Source organism: Ursus maritimus, unplaced genomic scaffold, assembly GCF_017311325.1.
Source record: "Ursus maritimus isolate PB19 unplaced genomic scaffold, ASM1731132v1 scaffold_26, whole genome shotgun sequence".
Classification (NCBI taxonomy): Eukaryota; Metazoa; Chordata; class Mammalia; order Carnivora; family Ursidae; genus Ursus; species Ursus maritimus.
The window spans coordinates 20,743,826-20,767,191 of NW_024425119.1; the positions used below are offsets into that span (position 1 = coordinate 20,743,826).

Here is a 23,366-nt window from a genome sequence, read left to right on the forward strand (position 1 = left end):
ACAGTGAGCTGTGTTTCCTGTCAAACTGAGGACCTTATGGTACTGAAGGACAAGAGAATATGCAGCAAGAATTCTTGTAGTAGTGAAGAAATTACAAAGTTTGAATAATCTGGAAAAGATCAAAGTGATTAGGGCAAACAAATAAACCAATTCAGGAAGCCCCTTGCCTCCAAAAAATAAACCCTCTCATAGATAGGCAATGTTACATGATGAAATCTGCTGTTCTTAAAGTCAGACATCCATCATACCTTGCTTCCAGTTGCCATAATGGTATATCTAGATGCTTACTGTATCAACTGCCGATTTCCACCAACTACTAAAACAGGATGCATTCTGGGATGAAATTTGGTGACTAGATTTAGAGGATCCATAAACAATAAGCAGGGGAAGGCAGGGAGAGAGGGAAGGGACAAGGAGGGAGGGAGAAAGAGACAGAGAAGAAAGAGAAAGGGGGGTGGAAGAAGGAAAGGAAAGGAAAGGAAAGGAAAAGAAAAAAAGGAAGGAAAATAAACAAAGAAGGAATATAAAATAAACAAAGAAGGAATATAAAATAAACAAAGAAGGCAAATAAAAAAAGAAGGGAAAAGAAGGAAATAAAATAGATGAGTGTGAGCGTTGATGCCAGAAACTCCTGAGTTTGCATCCTGGCTCAGCCACTCCCTACTTCTCTAAGCTCCACTTTTCTTCATGTCAGTAACTTGCCCAAGTCACAGAGCTAGAAACTGATGAGAAGTTAAGATTCAACAGAAAAGAGACAGAGAAGAGGAAGACAAAAGAAATCCAGCACTGAATTCTTTGAAGAAATGCTGAAAGCATGCCCATTAAAGAACACAAGACACAAGAAGTAAATACTAGAAAAAAGAACAGTCATCACTAGGTATAAGATACATAATATAGAAGTGCGTATCTGGAAAACCCAAGAGGATAAACTGAAAAAAAACTACACTAAGAAACTTAAATAAGGTGGCTTCCTATAAATAAATATTAATAACTTTCCTACATATAAACAATAATCACAGAAATAATTATGAAAACAAGATACTTCTTGGTATAAAAATAGAAGCATCAAAAACAAAGTATCTAGGAGTAATCTCAGTAAGAACTGAGCAAAATCTAAAAGAAAAAAACTATATACTCTGCCTAGGGAAATAAAACAAGGATTGAATATTTAAGTAAACATATTATTCTTGGATAGAAAGTTTCAATTTTGTAATAATGTATCAATTAATGAAATTCAAATAAAAATATCAACAGAAATCATCTGAACTTGAAAAGCAATTTCAATTGTACCTAGGAGGAAAATATGAAAGAATTACAAAGAAAATTCTGGCAAAAAAACAATAACTGGCCTTATGAGATACTAAAATATACTGTAAAGCTACAGTAATTGATACAGTATGGCTGTAGAATAGAACTAATCAGATAAAGCTACAGAAGAAAAGTGGGACTTCCAAAATCGACCCACACAGATAGGATTATATAGCATGCGTAATTGGTATTTCAAATGAGTGGAAGGAGGTAAGATTTTTGTTTTTGTTGTTGGGTAATGATACTAGAAAATAAAGGGAAAATACTGGATCTCTCCCTCATTATACTAAAATCATAGATAGGTCAGAAATTTTAGTGTAAAAAAATTAAACCATAAAAATACTAGATGAAAATATCCTGGGCCACAGGAATCATGACACAAAGGTTCAAAAGCCATAAAAGAAAAAACTGATGAAGTTGACTACTGATTATTTTAAAAGTCTTCACACACACAAAAAATTATAAACTTAAACATAAGACAAAAGACAAACTAGGAAAAATACGTGCCACAGATACGGCAAAGAGCCACGGTCCTTTAACAAATGACACATTGGATATCAGAAAGGAAGAGATGAACAACTCAAGAAGAAAACAGGCAACAAAAGACCTAGAAGTGCCCTTCATAGGAGAGGAAATCTTCAGGAATAATAATAAAAAAGTAAAATGAAGCTCAGTCTCATTAATTAAAATTATAATTTTTCACCTATATATTAGCAAAACATTTTTTCAAGATTTTATTTATTTATTTGAGAGAGAGAGAGTGAGAGACAGCATGAGAACAGGGTGGGGGCAGAGGGAGAAGCAGACTCCCTGCTGAGCAAGGACTGAAATGCCGGGCTCGACCCCAGAACTTTGGGATCATGACCTATACTGAAAGCAGACGCTTAATGGACTGAGCCACCCAGGCACCTAGCAAAACATTTTAAGGTTAATTATATTCTGTATTAGAACAGCCAACAGGCTCTTGGTCACAAAAGAGAAGACTTCAATTGGAAGACAATTCATAAACATCAATTTTAAAATTAAATGTGTCGTTTCATGACCCTGAAATTTTCCCTTTAAGGAGCTATCATGTAGAGATAATTACAGAAGCAGAAAAACATATTCCAGGATGTTTGTTAAGCCATTTCTCATTTGAAAAAATAAAGAAAAGTAAAATACTATGGTCAACCCTAAAATGGAATTTCACATTCTCTCCATCTTTTTTTAAAAATGAGATAATTTTTCCTTGTGCCACACATACTAAATGAGGTATCCACTGACCCATATGTTGTGGGTAGCAAAAAGAGGATGCTGTCAAAAACGATTTTTTTAAAGATTTTTAAAATTTATTTATCTAACAGAGATAGAGACAGCCAGCGAGAGAGGGAACACAAGCAGGGGGAATGGGAGAGGAAGAAGCAGGCTTCCAGTGGAGGAGCCTGATGTGGGGCTTGATCCCAGAACGCCGGGATCACGCCCTGAGCCAAAGGCAGACGCTTAACGACTGAGCCACCCAGGCGTCCCCCAAAACGATTTTTATGTGATTTGATTATTACTTAATAAATACGTCAGTTATCCATTACTATGTAACAAATTACTCCAAAATTCAGCAGCTTCAAACAACAAAGATTTATTTTCTAACAGTTTCTGAGGGTCAGGAGTATCTTAGCTAGATGGTTCTGGCTCAGGGTCTCTTGTGAACTTGCATCAGGCTATCGCCTGGGAACTGCAGTCAACTAAAGCTGGAGGGTCCACTTCTCAGTTCATTCATGTGGCTTTTGGTGGCCTTGGTTCCTTGCTGGCTGTGGACCAAACACCTCAGTTTCTTACCACATGTTCCTTACCAGTGCCTTACCTCAGCCCAAATTTCCTAGTGTCCTCACAACATGGCAGCTGGCTTCTCCCAGAACAAGTGACCCAATAGAGAGAGAGAGCACACAAAATGGAAGCCACCATCTTTATAAATCTAATCTCAGAACTGCCATACCTTCACTTCTGCAGTATTCCATTTCATTCTAGAAGTAAGTCACTAAATCGAGCCCACATTCAAAAGGAGGGGATGGCACATGGATACCAGGAGGTGGGGCTCATTAGGAGCCATTTTAGAAGCTATCACTATATGTAATATATACATGGAGTGTAACTAGATGTTTCTATAGATACAGATTTTTAAAAACTCATATACAGTAGGGGAATTATATATCCTGGTTAGTTTGAAATAGTCCTAGTTTATGCCTACTGTCCTGGAATAATTTCAAAACATTAACATTGTTTACCTCTAGGGAAAGAGATAGAGAAGACTTTTATGCTTGCTTAATACACACCTGTATAGAGTTTTAATGTTTACAATAAGAATGCATTACCTTATAAAGAATTTTTCAAAGACAGAAATTGCACTTCTAACAGAAATTAGACCTCTAGATTATCTTTCAGAATAACTCAAAATATTGTCACATAGATTCCATTTCAGAGACAGTGACTGAATTCAAAAGAAAAGTTTCTGGGGATTTCAACAATGGAGAGAAGACAAAGAAGAACTTCCTTTTTTAGGTAACACAGAAAAAGTCTCCCAACAGTGGCTGTTCCATTCCTGTTTCTCACAGTTGTTTGGGTTTGAGTCCCCCTGACCATGGCATAGTTTGTATGATTTGCTGGCATCCATCTCACAGATATAAAAGGGAAATAACCAAGTGGCCTATGACATTTAGATAGGAGAGCCCCAAAAACCTCTAAAATTAAGCCACTGGGATGAATCCAAGATGTCGGCAAAAAGAATAAGGAAAGAGACACCTTGCCTCTGACTTAAGCCCACTGCTTTATTTGCAAGATCCCTGAGGAGTAAATAGTAAAAATAGTCTTGGATATTAACAACAGTCAAATACAGCAAGAATTAATTCACTCTCATAGACTGAAATTTTCCCATTTGAGATTCTTTCCTTTGTATTAAGACATTACAATATAAGGAGGCATCAGGATTTACTTTGAAGCCCTGAATGTCAAAGTTGATCTTATTGCATAGTAAGGGGCCCTAGGACCAGAAAGACCATTTCCTAACTGTATAACCTTGAGTAAGGTCCTAAAGCTCCTTTTGTTTCAGTTTCTCCATCGATAAAATAGGACTATCTTAGTCTTTTCAACAGATAGTGTTAAAACAACTGGACATCCACATGTAAAAAAAAAAAATTAATCTAGACACAGACCTTACACCTTCACAAAAATTAACTCAAAACGGATCACAGATCAGAATGTAAGATGAAGATCTTTATAACTCCTAAATGATAACATAGGAGAAAACCTAAATGACCTTGGGTATGGCAATGATATTTTAGATACACCACCAAAGGCACAATCTAAGAAAGAAATGATTGCTATACCGGACTCCATTAAAATTTAAAACTTCCTCTCTGTGAAAGACAATGTCAAGAGAACAAGAAGGCAAGTCTGGGAGAAAATATCTGCAAAGACACAGCTGATAAAGAAATGTTTTTCAAAATATACAAAGAACGCTTAAAATTCAACAGTAAGAACACAAACAACCCAATTTAAAGATGGGCCCCCATCAAAAAAAAAAAAAAATCACCAAACTTATACATACAGAGAACAGACTGGTGGTTGCCAGAAGTGAGGGGTAAGCAAAGTGGGTGGAGATGATCAAAGGGTACAAACTTCCAGTCAGAAAATTAGTGAGTCCTGGAGATGTAATGTCCAACACCGTGACTGTAGTTCAGAATACTGCATTGTATATTTAAAGTTGCTAAAAGAGTAAATCTTAAAGATTGTTATCACAAGTAAAAAAAATTTTTGTAACTGTGTGGTGATGGATGTTAACTGGACTTACTGTAGTGATCATTTTGCAATATACGTAAATATCAAATCATTATGCTGTGCATCTGAAAATAATACAACATGATATGACAATTACATCCCAATTTTTTTAAATGGGCTAAAGATTTTAACAGACACCTCACCAGATGGCAAATAAGCATGTGAAAATATGCTCCACATCATATGTCATCAGGGAAATGCAAATTAAAACAACAATAAGATACCACTACATTATCTATTAGAGTGGCCAGAGTCAAGAACACTGACACCACCAAATGCTGGGGAGGATGTGGAGCAACAGGAACTCTCATTCATTGCTGGTGGGAATGCAAAATGGTACAGCCACTTTGGAAGACAGTTTGGCAGTTGCTTACAAAATTAAACACACCATTATCATACAATCCAAGATCATGCTCTTTGGTATTTACCTAAAGGAGTTTATTCAGCTATATATTCACTTAGATAGCCATACACCTCTTTAACATTTGTTGAGTTGGTATGCCAATGCCTTAAAAGTCTGCAAAGCCAAACTGTTTGTGGGTTTTTGTAATTCCTAACTGCCAAACTTTGGAAGCAACCAAGACATCCTTCAGTAGGTGAATGGATAAAGGAACTGTGGTACATACAATGCAATACTATTCAGCACTAAAAAAAAAAAAAAGGTGAGTTCTCAAGCCATGAAAAGACATAAAGGAAACATAAATGCTTATTACTAAGAGAAAAAAGTCAATCTGAAAAGGCAACATACTACACAATTCCAACTATACGGCATTTTGGAAAAGGCAAAACTATGGAAACACTAAAAAGATCAGTGGTTGCCCAGGGCTGGGGGGAGAAAGGAGGGATGAATAGGTGGGACACAATGGATTTTCAGGGCAATGCAACCACCCTGTATGTCACTGTAATGATAGATACATGTCATTACACATTTGTCCAAACCCTTAGAAGGAACAATAGCAAGGGTGAAAAGATTAACTACAGACTTTGGGTGATTATCATGTGTCAATGTAGGTTCATCAATTGAGGCACCATTCTGGGGGAGGTTTTGATAATGGGGGTGGCTATGCATATGTAGGGCTGGGGGTATACAGGAAATCCTTGTAGCATCCTCTTAATTTTGCTGTGAACCTAAAATTGCTCTAGAAAAATTAGGTCTTAAAAAAAAAAAAAAAAAAAAAAAAAAACCCAACTTGCTCTTGGGGGCTTTTAAGAAGGAAGAGAGGATTCATGAGCCAAGAAATGAGGGTGGCCTCTAGAAGCTCAGGCCAGCCTTCAATTAGCAGCCAGTCAGGAAATGGCCACCTCCATCATACAACCACAAGGAAGTGAATTCTGCCAACAACCCAGATGAGGAAGGAAATGGATCCTCTTCTAGAGTCTCCAGAAAGGAATGCAGCTTGCTGACACTTTGATTTTAACCCACTGAGACTCATGTTAAACTTCTATCCAACAGAAAGATAAAATAATAAACTTGTGTGGTTTGGGGGGGGCAGATTATCTTATAGGGCTGTTATCATGACATTAACATACATAAAGTATTTAAAAGAGGGCCTGACACATAGTAAGCACTCATTAAATGCTAGCTGTCAGCACCACCTACAATCTAAACGGCCTTAAAGAAATAATTACTCGCAGCCTGATTCTTTGTAAAATAAGGATAATAATATCTCCCTCACAGAGTATTTGTGAATGCCAAATGATAACACTGTGTAAAGTGCTTAAAATAGTGCCTGGCATATGGCAGATACAAAATATATAACAACTATACTACTAAAAATATCATCATTATTGCCTAAAAAATGGAGCTGATTTTAAACCCAAGAGTTAGATGGACTGATATTTTGCACATGAAAGCATCTAGCACAGTACTTGCACATAACTGGTGCTCAACAAATGTTCATTAAATACGAACTTAAGTTTCCACAGATCATCTCTATTCTAAAAGCCCAAAGAGAATTTTTTTTAGACTCCTTAAAAATTATAAATCCTGAAATTTGATATTCTAGGAACAATTTTCTGGCTTCTTTATTGGTTCTTTCCTTTTGTAACAGGATGTTCAGTGGGATTTTATGCTGGAATCATGGTTTAAATCCAAAGCAGGAGACACAGCTGCTAAGTATGTTTCATTGAGTTGAGAGGGCCACTGGGTATGTGGCCAGCCCCCAAGCAGTTTCGGGGTGGTGGTGATTTGAGTCCAGCACCCCCCCACACACACAACCACCCTCCAACCCTGGTCAACATAAAGGGAAATTAGGAGTGAGAGGAACCTATTGAGGAGTGGCCCTTCTTCCTTTCCCTGAAGAGGAGGGAGCACCCAAGAAAATCAAGACTAGGAGTGCCTGCCCAAAGGGATAACATTCCCCAGCTGGAGTCTGCTTAGCCAGCATACTTGGCGGTGTGCCCCCAAGCTTCCTGAGCAGAAAGAAAAGGAAACGAGGAAGAATTGGCAGTAGAAGAGTGACTCTAAATGGCATGATGACAATTGGAGACATTTGTGGTAAGCCCCCAAAACAGGAGGCTGGGGGGTCTTGAACGCCTTGTTTGATAAGAAACCTTGGTCACCTGCTCAATATGAAAGTGAACTGACCCCGTTGAGCATTTCCCTATTTCCAGAGCCCACAGGGATCGTTTAAGAAACAGTATGACTGAATTTTGTGAGAGTACAAAAACGTACCCAGGAAATAAATATAACAAAATATGAGGTTTTTCAAAGCTGTCAGAAGTTGGAGCCAGCCACCTCTCTACAGGTTCTCTAAATGGTACTAGACCGTGAAGCAGTCCTATCACCATACAGCTGATTCACACTGGAGTAGGACCAGGAGAAAGGCACAGACTTGGGAGTGCCGTCTTTTTTCATAAGGCTATTGCCTCTCCACCCCTGTAGAGCAAGTGCCTTCCCTCCCTGCCAACAAGGAAGAAGAGGGGTGGGGGATGTTCAAACAGAATCACTTGTAAAGACAATGAAGGTCTGCAATAAATAGACAAGGCATTTTACACTTGGGCTGTTTGCTGCACTGGTGCTGTGCTGGCCTTGTGCTCTCTTGTGTGAAACTTAACCAAGGAAAACCTCACTACGATGGAGTCAGGAGGCCAGAAGGGGGAGCCCTCGCACCGTACCACTCTACGTCAAGAATTATCAATTATAGACCCTCCCCCAGCAGAAGAATCGACAGGGAAGAATCATCAATTACAGTTCCCAACAAGAACAGATGTACATTGCACCTCTTACAAGAAATCAACTACCCCTGCAACTCAGCCAATGGGAAACCGTCATCACCTTGACCTCTTGCCTTTCTCCAATGGACTTTCCTTCAGAACAGCCCCTCAACTTCCTCCTTCTCCATAAAATAACGCTCCTCTCCTTTATTGGCCTAGCCTATGGTTTCAGCCATCCCTTGCTTTTTCCAAATTGCAGTTTTCCACTATTCCCAAATAAACCCATTTTTGCTAGTAAAATAACTTTTATTGTTAAGGGCAATGCTGGAAAGAAGAAACAGAAACGGAAAGAGATAGGGAGGCAGTGGGCTGTAAAAATCCCTTTGGGGTGGCAAGAACGGGGAGCTGCCTGTGGATGGAGTGCTTACCAGCAGTCCACCCAAGAAGGCTGCCCACCAGGTGAAGGAGCCAGGCCAGTCCGCCCTTAGAAGAGGTGGGCAGCCTGTTAGGATTCACCTGAGAAGCCGCAATGATTAAGAGAGAAAAGGGACTGTGAATATTCATGTCCTCCCTGCCCACTGGGGAAGACAGAGCTCCTAGCAGGAGGCAGAGTGGGGCTCTGCCTCAGAAAAGGCCCTTCACACTTAAACTACATGCTCCTGAAGGTTCAGGTAGAGCCAAAGCAGGCAGAGATGGTAGTCACAGGAGTTTTCATTGTGCTTTAAAATAACTAAAACTGAGGGGCACCTAGTGGTGCAGTCGGCTGAACCCCCAACTCTGGGTTTCAGCCCAGGTCATGATCTCAGGGTCATGACATTGAGCCCCACATGGGGCTCTGCACCCAACATGGAGTCTGAGATTTTCTCTCCTTCTCCCTCTGCCCCTCCCACTTATGCTCTCTCTCTCTCTCTAAAATAAATAAATCTTAAAGGAATTAATTAATTAAAATAAACAAAACCGAGCTAAGCACCAGAATACACTGTCTCAATAATCAAGATTTACAAAAATTGATAAAATTGGCCACATTGGCCAAAGACCCATTAGAGCCAGCTAAGTGAGGCGGGGAGCGAGGGTCAGGAGTTAGGGCTTCCATGGCTGGAGCAGTTATTAGGAAAAATAAAATGACTGTGTTTTTACCCCAAATTGAGACTCTTTAATCCACAGCCTTCTATTTCCAGCCCCTCCCCCTCCTGTCAAACTCCCTCTCCTTTACTATGGCAGGGTGGCTAGTTGAGTCAAGATCAGTTGCTTACAGGGGCACCTGGGTGGCTCAGTTGGTTAAGCGCCTGCCTTCAGCTCAGGTCATGATCCCAAGGTCCTGGGATGGAGCACGCCATTGGGCTCCCTGCTCAGTGGGGAGTCTGCTTCTCCCTCTCCCTCTGCTTCTCCCTACCACTCATGCGCGCACGCTCTCTCTCTCTGTTGAATTAAAAAAAAAATCTTCAAAAAATATTAGTTCATACAAAGTAAACAATCCCCATCCAAGCCAGCCTGCCTCCAAGTCTCTGTCATTCTACCGGTAATTGGGCTTTGCTTTCCCCCATGGACTCATGTATCTTTTAGGAATTTTTTAAAGGGCTTTTTCCTCTCTTAATATTTCACATGTTGCATAAGTTAAGCAGAATCAAAAGACATCATAGCACTAAACGTACACAGGGCTCTGGCCTCATGATCACTATGCAGCCAAAAACAGAGTGGACCAGAGGAGGGATTTTGACCCAAACACAGACACAGCTAAATTCTGAAAGTGAAGTTAAACCTGGGCTTGTTTTTCCTCCATAAAAAGGAGTTCAGAGATTTTTTTTTTTGGAGACTATCACTGTTCTTTTTATAATGTATGCTGTGTGCTTATCCGTTCTATGAAGGGAAGGCCCATGTCTTCCTGGCTAACTACTTGATTCTCAGCACCTAGCAAGGCAAGAATGCCTGGTACACAGAAGGCACTGAATAGTTATTTGTTGAGAAAAGGAATGAGTAAAGGAGTGAACAAATGAATTGGTAGTGAATATTATTAGGATGGAGTCTCAATATTAGGTAATAAATGGAACTACCCCTGAAGTTATTGAGACAGCTATCTATAAGCCTTGCAGAAAATGTAATGTTTTCATTCATAAAACAAGTACTTGTTAGAGAGTCAGCAAGACTGTGATGAAGGATCAGAGGCAGACAAATATAAACAAGACTCAACGTCTGACCCTAAATCACCAAAACATCAGTATGTATAGCTGCTTCAAACAGGTGCAAAGGAGGAGAAGGACACAGGATAGAGATGGTTTAGTCCAGTGTCAACACAATCAATCACCAACACTCAACTTCCAAAAAACCAACCCAACAAAATATCATCAGGGGATTTCTGTGCCTTTCTACTGTACTCTTACCCTCCACACAGGTGGATATGATCGGTTCTAGTTTCAAGCCCAAGATTTCCAATTTCATTTTTCTTCAAAGATTTTTATTCATCCATTTGTGAGATAGTGAGAGAAAGAGCATAAGCGGAGGGCAGGGGCAGAGGGAGAAGAGGAGTCCCTGCCAAGCCAAAAGCCAACATGGGGCTCGAACCCTGGACCCTGAGACCTTGACCTGAGCTGAAGGCAGAAGCTCCACTGACTGAGCCCCAGGCACCCCCCAAGACTTTCAATTTGAGTAAATAGGAAAGTGACTCTTAAAATAACAGTCATAACATATAATTGGTTTATATTTTTATTCAAGACATTACTCCTTTTCCTTGAAATCGCTACCTTGTCATGAGGAAAAGGTAAACTTCCTTTTTAAATTACAGTTTTTAAGTGCTTAAATCCTAGAAAATAGTACAAATGGTCCCATAAAGGCATTTCTTTTTAAACAAGAATGAAACACTGAGCTAGTTATCAACTGTTCTGTAATGAAGAGAATCATCATGACAGACAAAGGCACAACTTCCAGGGCACTAAATAAATTCCTCATAGAGAAGTCTCCACAGTGCTCAATGGGGGGACTGCAACTGCACACATCCCATTGTATGGGAATCTTTCCTAGTTGCTTTTGCCTCTTGAAAATTCTCGAAGGAGAATTTCATCATTTCATGTGAACAATCATTGTATTCTACTTATGCAATCACCTTCCATACTGAAATGGAGAAAAACTCAAATCTGCCCTTAGCCAAAGTTGAAGATTTTCTATGAACAACCAAAGAAGCCAGTTATAAGAATTGACGGTAGAGGAAAGAAAAGGAAAAAAAAAAAAAAAGTCAAGAAACTACTTTCAGAAATGTATACTAAGAAAATAAACAGATTAAATGTTTAAGATGTATACACAAAGATGTTCATCACAGCATTATTTACAAAGGTGAGAAACTGCAACAACTATCCAAAATAGTGGGTTAGTTAAATAAATCATTAACTATCCTAACAAAAGAAAAACTTATAGCCATTAAAAAGGACTAAGGTATACAAACGGCCAAAAGACACATGAAAAAATGCTCAACATCACTCAGTACCAAGGAAATACAAATCAAAACCACAAGATACCACCACACACCAGTCAGAATGCCTAAAATTAACAACTCAGGAAACAACAGATGTTGGTGAGGATGTAGAGAAAGGGAACGCTCTTTTGCTGTTGGTGGGAATGCAAACTGGTGCAGCCACTCTGGAAACAGTATGGAGGTTCCTCAAAAAGTTAAAAACAGAGCTTCCCTACGACCCAGGATTGCACTACTGGGTATTTATCCAAAGGATACAAACATAGTGATTCGAAGGGGCACATGCACAAAATGTTTATAACAGGAATGTCCACAATAGACAAAATATGGAAGAGCCCAGGAGTCCATCAACAGAAGAAGGGATAAAGAAGATGTAGTACTATATACAACAGAATATTACTCAGCCATCAAATAAAAGAAATCTTGCCATTTACAATGATATGGATGGAACTAAAGGGTATTATATGCTAAGCAAAGTAAGTCAGAGAAAGACAAATACCATATGATTTCACTCATATGTGGAATTTAAGAAACAAAACAGAAATAGGGGAAGGAAGGAAAAATAAAATAAGATGAAAATAGAGACAGAAGCAAACCATAAGAGACACTGAACTTTAGGAAACAAACAGGGTTGCTGGAGGGGAGGTGGATGGGGGGAAGGAGGTGGATGGGGGGAAGGGGCATTAAGGAGGGCACTTGATGTAATGAGCACTGGATATTATATAAGACTGATGAATCACTAAAATTCTACCCCTGAAACTAATAACACAGTATATGTTAACTACACTGGATTTAAATAAAGAATTTTTAAAAAATAAAGAGTAAAAAGGGATGACGCAGAGCTACATATATCATTTAAAATATTTACAATATATGGTCATATTGTCAAATTCATTATATTTTGTTTCATAAACACACATAGAGGAAGCACTGAATGTTTTGGAAGACTACATACCAAAGTACTAGCAACCTTTGTCTCTAGGTGATGAAATGTCAGTTACTTTTACAAAGTGCTGTTCTTGTCATTTGAATGCCAACTTTGAGAAAGCAGAACTCTTTAAGGAAGCTTTTTGATTTCCCATGCTCAGTATTTACCAAATATATGAAGAAATACTTTAAAGAAAAAAATCTAACATGCAAATATGATATCCTTTATAAGGATCCTTTGGAAGAAAGTAATTTGTTCCAAATCGGTAACATTTAAAAAATTCAGAGTAAATAACGTTTTTCCAAAATGAAAACCATAAAGCTATTTTATCACCAGCTTGGCAGTTAAAAATTATTTAATTATATGAGAAAATGTTAAAGATATAACACTGAGAGGACAAAAGAGAATATAAAACTAAATATAAGAATATATACCATTTAGTAATACACATATGCAAACAAATATGCACAAAAGAAACTGTTCACAATGAAGTACTTCTGACGGATGGAATTATGAGTGGATTTTTCTCTTTTACTACATTAAAAATTTTTCTACAGTATCTATTACCTCCAAAATCAGACAAATAATGAACACTATAGATTTTTTAAATAAGCACAGGGGACATCAAATCATGCATATTATTTTTTGTATCAATAACTGAAACAAGCAATTTGCTCCCCAAAAGCCCGTTCTCATTACACTCCCTTGGAAATCTCTGGTAGTGTACTCTGTTACTTAAGCCCTGAATAATAGAGAATATGTAACTCTGAATTCACTTCAGCTTCCTCCTGGCACCTAATTAAAGGAATGACACAGCTCCTCTGGTCTTGGCTGCTTCCCTCTCATGCAATGCCATAGTGAGAAGACAGTCCAACAGAGAGGGAGAAAATCAATCACTTCGAAACTCAGCATAATTATCTGAAACAGACCAACCGTAGCCCTTGGAACACGGCATTACTCAATTTCTTACTAACTTAACTAATGACACCAGAACAGACTGTAAATTTTATAAAATCAGGAACCACGTCTTAACTTTCATTGCCGTATCCCAGCCCCTACCTGGTGTACAACAGGCATTTTTAATGTGGATGAATGAACAGGTGATTTATGGCTGGGCTCTGTTCTCTTCCTTAAAATTCTACTGGCCATTTTACAGCATCCTTAGTACTAACACTATGGAGGAAGAGTGTGTCATAAGGTCACACTGCATTAGATATTCCATTACTGAAAGTACAAGTAATAGGCATCAGATGTGCCCCAGGAAGCGGCTTTTCTCATCATTACGGCTTAATAATTAGCAATAACTCAACACCAAATCCTCTTAAGGTAAGTACTGCCACCCACAGCTAAGGCTCAGAGAGACCAAGGTAAATTTTTCAAGGTCACAAAGTTAATGACAGAATCAGGATCAAAACCTGATTCTCTGCGGCCTCAAAGCCTAGATTCTTTCTAGGTGGGAACAAGCATCCTGTCATCTCACCAGCCAGGTGGGGATGGCTATGGATTCTACAAAAATTATCTCAATTATCATCACAAACTTATGAAGTAGGGTAGCATATTATATACCATTTTTCGGATAACAAAACAAAGGAACAGAGAGGTTAAGCAGCTTGCCCAAGGTCACACATTCCCAAGAGAGCCAAAGTAGAATGAAAAGCTAAAAAGTACTGAATTTTATTAGAAATCTATCAACTCCATCAAAGAAATTGCATTAATTACACATAGTCAGCATCACTTCCTAGATGATTTATAACTGTGATGAGAAAAACAACTTTTAAGAAAAAACTTTTGTTTTTCTGAGTTGCTGCCTAAACATTTTACAGTGTGATAACCCTGCTCACAGCCACAGTCTGGACATTTAGATAAGAACTTAAGTTTAGGATTCCCGCCATAAGTTCCTGCTTTTCTTTTCTTGGGGAACCTTTTGAAATAATCACTTACAGTCAAGCCCGAAAAATGTTAGTGACCTGTGCTCCAACCACCTTACAGGTAATAGGTGCTTGCTACCCTGCTCTGGATCTCCTCTCATTCATGACTGGGAACAGAGGACTGCCCTTCCTCCAGCTCATTTCACCCCCTCAATTCTAGGATCTGATAAATCTTGTGACTCTACTTCCTTTCTGGGTGCTTATTGAAAACTGCATCCTCAATCAAAATGACCCCATATGGGTTTCCCTTCTCCAAAGCGGGAGCTCAGATGCTGGGGAAACTCCCTGCTCCCCCAACCCAACCCACCACCACCACCATCCCACCTCTGCATGAGTGGCTTGTAACTTCTCATTCAGGGGGTTATACTCTGTGTGTTCTTCATTCACCAGCTCTGGCTTCCTAATACAATTTTGTCAACAAACTGGCCATACTCTACACTAACATATAAAATTATTCAATTGATCTAACCAGCTCCTTATATACTTCTCTCCAAAATGAAGACTAATAGACTTCCAAGCTGCAAAAAACCACCTCAATTTGCAAGGCAGAGGACAAAAGCACAAATGTATCTAAATATTTAAAAGTTACAATCAAATCAACAAACAGATAAAACAAATATGTTCTAACCTTCTATCCTTTTCTCTGAACAAATAAACCTGCACACAAACTGGGATGCCAGGTTCAAATGTAGGCTTCTCAAACTCCAGGAAGTTTGATACTGTACAGGGCGACACAGCGAGAGCACACCCATGTGCCCATGTGAACCCCCAGTCTCATATCCAAGTTCTTTCCACAGCCTCCGCCTCCCACAAAGAGCTGTTCCTTGGCCATCACTTGGCTGAGGAGTGCACACATCAATGGGAGGAGCCACCCTAGAATGGGGGATGGGGGAAACTGCCCCACACAGGCAGGCAGGCTGTGGAAGCGGGCCTGGGTCATTTGGGCAGGGAATTCCAGGGTCTACGAAGGCCCCAGTGATGCCTTGTCCCTTTGCAAAGAGCTGAGACCAAAGGAGGAACAGTGACGCCCCCCTGGCTCCTCTTGCCAGGGTCTAAGTGGGGCACTGGTGAGAACCCTAGCCAGCTCTCACACAAGCTTTCAATAGAGACAGTTGCTTAAAGTAAATTTCCCAAAATGCACCCCCTCTCACTACCTTTCTTTAACCGAGACCTGGCCATCTACCAAAGTACAATTCATCTACTTCTCTTCCAGTAGTCAAAGCATTTATGGCTTGTAGTTTCCAGATTTAGCTCTTCATTGCATATTTTCTGGGATTTTTAAAAATCCTGTCAATTGGGTTGGTTTTGTTTCTCTAAAGTAGTGGTTCCCCACCAGGGGCAATTTTGCCCCCCAGGAGACATTTTGCTAAATCCGGAGACATGTATATTTGTTTCATTTAGTGGACAGAGGCCATGGATGTCGCTAAATGCCCTCCACAACAAAGAATTTTCCAGACCAAAATGTTAGTAGTGCTGAGACGAAAAACTCTGCTCTAGAGTAAGAACTCTTTCAAAATAGAGAGGATGTCATCTCCTCCTTTGATGCCCACATGGCCAAGCAGAACATCAGACCTCATTAAGTATTTGTTGACTGACTGATTAGCTATCTGGTCCCACACCTTGCTGAAACATTCATTCCCACAACAACTCAACAAAAATTACTGTGCCAGGAATTGTGCTCGGCTCTGGGAATGCAAATACGAATGAGCCAGCAGAAAAGGCAGACAAATAAACTGATCCATTTAATACAGCATCATGAAAAATGCACCTGTCACTACCAGATAGTTATATATTTATCTATTCATTATGTCTCCCCTCATGAGCCCATAAACTTCAAGACAGCAAATCATAAGTTAACTGCTATAGTTCTAGTGTTTTCTATGGTAATAGTGGTAGACACATAGTAGTAAATGTTTTTCGATAATTAAAGAAATGCAATAATATGCACAAGGCAATAAAAAAAGAGAGAGAGAGGAGAAGCTTCTAACACAGCCTGGGAAGGAAGAAAGGAGTAAGGGAGGCTACCTTGAAGAGAGATAACATGGATTAAGCATTATTTATATGCCAGAAGCATTTTTCAATACATTATCTATTCTAATGTTCACAACAATCCTACAAGACGCCACATTAAAAAAAGAAAGAAAGAAAGAAAGAAAGAAAGAAAGAAAGAAAGAAACAGCCACATTTTACAGATGAGAAAACAGACAGTGAAGGCTGACTTGCTCAAGAACACAGTAAATGGCAGAGTCAGAATTTTAGCACAACTAACTTTGGGACCCTTGCTCTTAACCAGTAAATACACTGTCAAGAGATGAGTAAGAATTGGCCAGGTGAAGGGCAAGGAGTTGTGGCCTTGAAGGAAGGAAATCCAGGCAGAGGGAATGACACAAGCAAAACCCACACAGCCTAGCGAGTTTCAGCAATCAGAACCCTCACGAGTATTACTATACCAAAAGAGGAATGCTGCCCAAGGATGATGTTGGAGAAGTATTCATGGCCAGATCATAAGGGATATAGGCAGCAGTGCCTCGTTTATCTAACATTATCAGGAAACAAGCATAAGGCTTAGAGTCAAACAGCTCTGGGTTGGAAATGTGACCCATCATTTCGGTAATGGATCTCTCTGAATCTCCATTTCCTCATCCATAAAACAAAGAACATACAAATATCTACTTTGTAAAGCAGCTATGAGAACAAATGATAAGAAACATAAGCACTGAGAACCAGGCCTGTATATTTTATCTGTCCAATCTGTTAATGATTTATTCTTCCTATCATGGTTATTGCTAATGAAGTTTTTTCACATTTGTAAATCCACAACATAATTGAAGCTTATTTTCGTAAGCATCAAAATGTATTAAACTATCTTTTCCCTAAACTACTTCTAAAGTGAATTCCATACCATCTCCACCTTAACAAACATTAAGCCTTATATCCCATATATACAGAGGGCTGCACCTGCCTTCTTCCCCCTCCACCCTCGGGACCCTCTGCAGCCACCAGGGGAGCTATGGAAATATCTAAAGCTTCTGGGATCCACAGATTCAAAAATATGGACAGAAACGAAGTCACATAAAGCTAGAAATGCTTTGAGTAGTATTTCATTCAGAACTTGGGAAAGGAAGGAGGCAGAGTAATGGTTCGCACCCAGTGAATATACAGAATTTTCAAAGCATTTTGGTGTGTCATCCTCTATCCCCCAATCCACCAGCAACAGTGATGTGCCAACTCTGCTGACAGCTGACACACGGCCGGTACCCTCGGATACTTACTTGATGTTTGTTCATTTTTCACAATCCACACCTCAAGCCCATTCAGAGATGGTGACCTGGCCTCCATCTACCTCCCAGTCTACCTTCCTACTACCTTCTCGGTGGGAAAATGAATACCTTTCCATACAGGAAGCACATGAAGAATTTCCACACCTCCCTGCTTTGGCCTTTGCTGTTCTCCCTGCCTAGAATATCCCTCTGCCCTCACCTCTTACTACCATCCGATTTTACCATCCTTCAAGGCTGTGCGAACACCACCTCCTCTCTGATTTCCCTCCTTCCAGCAGAATTAAAAGCCATGTTCTGTGAACTTCCCCGGCACTTTGTTCGTGTTTCTCTTGTTAAAATGACCATGCATTGGGGGCGCCTGGGTGGCACAGCGGTTAAGCGTCTGCCTTCGGCTCAGGGCGTGATCCCAGCGTTACAGGATCGAGCCCCACATCGGGCTCTTCCGCTATGAGCCTGCTTCTTCCTCTCCCACTCCCCCTGCTTGTGTTCCCTCTCTCGCTGGCTGTCTCTATCTCTGTCGAATAAATAAATAAAATCTTTAAAAATAAAATAAAATAAAATAAAATAAAATAAAATAACCATGCATTGAACAGAAGTACATGGCAAGCATCGTTCTAGGTGCTTTCTATATGCCACCATGTAATCTACACTATAAACTTGTAAGAAATTATTACACACTCCATTTTACAAATAGACAGAGTGAAGCTCTGAGGGTTGAACTTATCAATGATCATACAACCAGAAAGGGATACAGCTGGGATTCCAACCATGTTCTGACAGCTCCCGAGTCCGTAAGTTTTTCTCTCTGCTATGCTGCTTCTCTTTGATGGCCCTAATGTCCAGCTGGTTAGTTAATTATACACACATATGCCTGTCCCTGGGATTACAGCAAATCCCCTGATGGCAGGGACCTGGGCATGTTCCTCTTTACAAATGGGGATGATAATGTATCCACTTATACAAGGTTGTTAGGAGAATTAAATGAGACGGTACATGTAAAGCACTTAACACAGTGTCATGCACATTGTAAGTTCCTAATAATTTGTCGGTTTTGTTAGTGTTATTACTGTCATTGTTACTATGTCTGATGCCAAGGATAAAGTCTTGAGCGTAACTTGCGAGCTGAAGTTTCTTTCAGAGAAGCAAATGAAGTGGGTAAGGCCCTGATGGAAGAGACAAATGCCGCTTTGGTTCAGCATTTCCCCACACTACTTGACTACTTGTTCAGAAGCAACAAGAGTTGCACAGAAACTCTCCAATATTTCTATGATACGGTCAATTGATTCCTTTATCTTTCTGTTGCCATGTGGATGTTACAAAAACCTCCTATCTAGTACAATACTCTTCAGCGCTGTGACTTTCTTGCTGCCTTCTCCTATGCGAATTGTCAAGGTTCCCCTCTGAGAAGTCATACTTAAGGTCTGAGCCAAGAGAAGAAGAAAATCACAAAAGGAAAGAAAAGAACAGAGGGCAAAATGTAATCTGGAATTCTAACGCTTATACACATAACGAAACACTTTCCTTTGTCCTCATAGCATTTAACAGTACTTTAAATCATCCTAGTGCTTTACTCGTTTGTTTTTGTAAGTCAATCCCCAGTAGGAGGTAAGCTGTCTCATAGAAAGCAATCTGTCCATCCTGTTCACTGCTATCTCCCAGGGCCTAACTCATATCTGGTATATAACAGTCATTCATTAAATATTGGCCAATTAACTGACGGCAATTATTTGTATGTGTGTATATATGAACATGTGTATAAGTTTATACATATACATGACATCATTCCACAGTTTATGAATAAAAGTATGTATCTCCACACATAAGTGCATATTGTACTTTTGTGTACCTATATTTCTATTTGTGCAGAAGATATTTTAGACTGGAAAACACAGCCACCTGTTTGCAAAAGTTGTGCCTTCTTAACATAACAAAGGCCTCTGGCTGACCTAATATTTTAAAAACATACACTACTACCCACATACTACCAATTCACATGTTTAAAACAACAGATTTTATTACACATGCAGAGCACAAAAAATGTTTTGACTTAACAAACAATGATACCTTTATCTTTTAAAACTCCTCGTCCCTATTTATTAGGCTCAGTGTAAAGAAGCAGGGGAGCGGGGGTAGTATATTGACCAGTAATGTTTCTCTGCAAATTTGGCAAGCAAAATGTTCCAAATTCTTATGGGCTGGCCAAAAGTCCTTATTTAAGTTGTAACATATACAGAAAATTATAATTCATGACAATTATAACACCATTGACTGGGTAAATGTGAAAACACTTGGGATCACTTTTTTTTTATTTAAACCTATACCAATCCTGCAAGGTAAATATTATTATCCCTATGAGAGAGAAAAAAAATGAAACAAGAGGAAACCAGAGAGGGAGACAAACCTTAAGAGACTCTTAATCTTAGGAAACAAACTGAGGGTTGCTGGAGGGGAGGAGAGTGGGGGAATGGAGCAACTGGGTGATGGACATTGGGGAGGGTACGTGTTGTAATGAGCACCGGCTATTATATAAAACTGATGAATCACAGACCTGTACCCCTGAAACAAAGAATACATTATATGTTAATTAACTGAATTTAAATTAAAAATAAATAAATAAATTTTATATATATATATATATATATATATATATATGGAAACTAAGACTCAAAGAGAAAGAGTGGACTGCCAAAGATATTCTGCTGCTTACCTATCTCGTCATGGCACACACAGCCTAGAAATTCTACTAGTCTAGACTTCTACTCCAAAGCCCAAACTCCTCAACAAGCAATGGTGCATCTTACACTTTTACAGGCACTAACTTTGAGGGCTAAGAGTTTAGGCAGTTTTTTATAGTGTGTGGATTTTAATTAGTAATTCTCTGCACATAAAGACTAGACCAAATGACAGCCAAACACACTGAAGATTACTCCAGGCTACAGACAGCAAGAGACAAATGTGTCTCAGAAATGGTCAGCCTGTTTCTCAGAATATCAAGCATTTTCCACTTTATCACGTCCTGCAAAAGAAATTTATGCTCTAAAAGAGCTTCCTTATTCCTCTTCCTATACAAAAAAAAGGACTCTTTCATTGCAAACTAATGGGAAGTTCCTAACTCATTTCCTTATATTACTTGGGATAAAAGTGTTTTCTGTCTTTAGAGAAAAGAATTGCTGGATGCTATGCCTTTTGGGTGATTTTGAGTCCCAACAATCAATACTGTGAAGGCGAGAGAAAATAAGCCCTTATATACTTTTAAGGGGTGTAGGATTATTTTAAACTTTATGATAGCTGAATTCTAAAGAAAGAGAGAGAGAAGGAAAGTCTTCCCTCGCAGTTCAAAGAATTCATCTGCCTTCCCCTGAAAGAATTGGCTATTATCTTTGACCTTCTATCCAGGAGCAGGCCTGAGGAGGAGAAGGAAACTGTATGTTTAAAAAGTTTTTTGAAATTTATAGATGTTTCTGAACATTTTAACCAACAGTAGTGAAAATGTTTAAGTTGGTTCTCAGCTGCCCGTATCTACTACTTGGAAAGATCCTAGGCAGAACAGGAAAGACTTCCCCACCTCGACCACTACAATCTCAGGAAGAGCCGACTGCAGCCTCTTCAGCCCCAGGGACTAAAGGGGAAAAGGGCACCTGGTCGTGGTGGAAGCCCCTGTGTGTCCCCCTCAACATACCCAGGAAAGTGGAGAGGAAGGGGAAGCAGCACTGCCTTCCCTCCAATCTAACTACACAACCCCTGCTGCCAAGAACTTATTTTTAGACACTTAGCTGAAATTCCCAGAAAGGAAGGGAAACTACAACCTCTGAGCGATCCTCAGCATTCCAATTTCCAACCTGGCTTGAGTTTTTTGTTGTTTTCTGATGGCAAGTCTCTACCTAAAGCCCATCTCTCATACTCCAGAAAGCATCCACAGTCTAAGCAAAAAAAAAAAAAAAAAAAAAAAAAAAAAAAAAAAAAGAGCTGGGAGCTGTAGAGCTTTATGTGATGAAAATTTCAGCTCCCACACTTCAAAGGGACATGTCATGACCTTGGGGAAGTAACCCTTCTGAAGACTCAAGTTTGTGGTTGGTAAGATGGGATTAATCTGTTATTGGAAAGTTGTTGAGTCTTCAATAAAAAATCACACAGTATGCGGCTCTTAGTAGGGGATCACTAAGTGCTCTGTCTTTTGTCATGGCCACACTGCACAAAGCAGCAGCATCCTGGCTAGGTGTCCATGTTTTCCTGCCCAAGATTTGCCCATTACTCCCTCATTAGTGATTTAGGTTACCAACCACTCACCTAACCTCAGGAAGATGCCTCTTACTTTCTTCTAGTTGTCTATAGCTTCAAACATCTGCAGAGCCCAAGAGATAAATTCTCATTAAGTGCAAAGGACAAAGTTAGCCTGGACACTCCTTCCCACCAGCTATCGACGAATCATTGACTGTTAACTCTGGCTGGGGAAGAAATGCTTACAGGCTTTAGTGGGCAAAGCAGGTGTCTGCACAGCTCTTGGTGTCAGGTGTGGGGAAGGACCCCTGACTAAAGTCTTCGGGTTTAGAAATGGCAAAGAAAGGGAGTAGGATCAGAAGGACTGGATGAAAGAGATGCCTCTGCAAGGCGGTCCTAGCCAGTGACCCTGTCTTCGGGCGCACAGGGAGTAAAGGACACGAGCTGGGAGGAGCCCTGAGGGGAGGAGTACCTGAAGACTCTCGCCGCCGTCTGGTTCCTTCTCCACGCCGTGCCCTGTTGCAGCACCCCTTGTACGATCTCCTTCTCGTTGGGCAGCCGGTAGACCGGGAAGATGTAGAGCCAACAGAGGACCACGACGCAAAGGGCACTGGCTCCCACCGGTAGCCGGGTCCGCGGGAACTTCCACGCCAGTACTGCCATGGCCCCTCTGGACGTGTGTCTCCGGGCCCGCCTGCAGGGGCTCATCGCAGCCCCGGAGTCCCGGGGGGGCGGCCTCAGCACAGCGTTAGGCGAAGTGGCAGTGGAGGGTCCCCCCACCACCGGCCCCCCATGCACACACACCTTTCGCTTTCTTGTTTGCACTCGCTCGTACGTTTCTTCGGCCCCCACGGCCCCAAAGGTCAGCACAAGGATTTTTTTAAATGCAACTTTTTCAAGGGTTTCTTCCTAGGGGAAGTGGCCGGTGGGCGAGTCACGAGCTCTGGTCATGGTCGCTTCCCCTGCAGAAGGCGGGCGCTGGGGTCTCCAAGAGCGCAGAGAGCGGCCGCGGCGACTCGCTCCCGCCGGTTCTGCAGCATCACTGTCGCCCTCGGTGCGGGTCCGGGGAGAGGCTCGGCTCCCTCCCAGACAACTGGTCCGCGGCGTCCCCTTCTGAGAGATGCTCCTGCGCCCTTCGCCGCCTCTCCCCGCCTCCCGCGCTGCTGCACCGCCAGGCACCCCCCAGACGCGCTCTCCGCGCCGCGCCAAGTCCTTGGAAATTTCCACCGCGGCCCGGGACCGCTATCCTGCCCCGGGTTCCTCCGCCTTGCCTGGCAGGA

General features: G+C 40.6%; 1 protein-coding gene across 1 annotated transcript in view; it reads right to left on the minus strand.

The window, feature by feature from the left end:
* ST8SIA1 (ST8 alpha-N-acetyl-neuraminide alpha-2,8-sialyltransferase 1) overlaps positions 1–22,982 on the minus strand; it is a 141,499-nt gene extending 118,517 nt beyond the window's left edge. Inside the window, exon 1 of the mRNA XM_008693120.2 lies at positions 22,559–22,982. Within this exon, the coding sequence (XP_008691342.1) occupies positions 22,559–22,794 (236 nt within the window). The 5' untranslated portion in view covers positions 22,795–22,982. The remainder of the gene's footprint in view (positions 1–22,558) is intronic.
* Between the last annotated feature and the right edge of the window lie 384 nt (positions 22,983–23,366).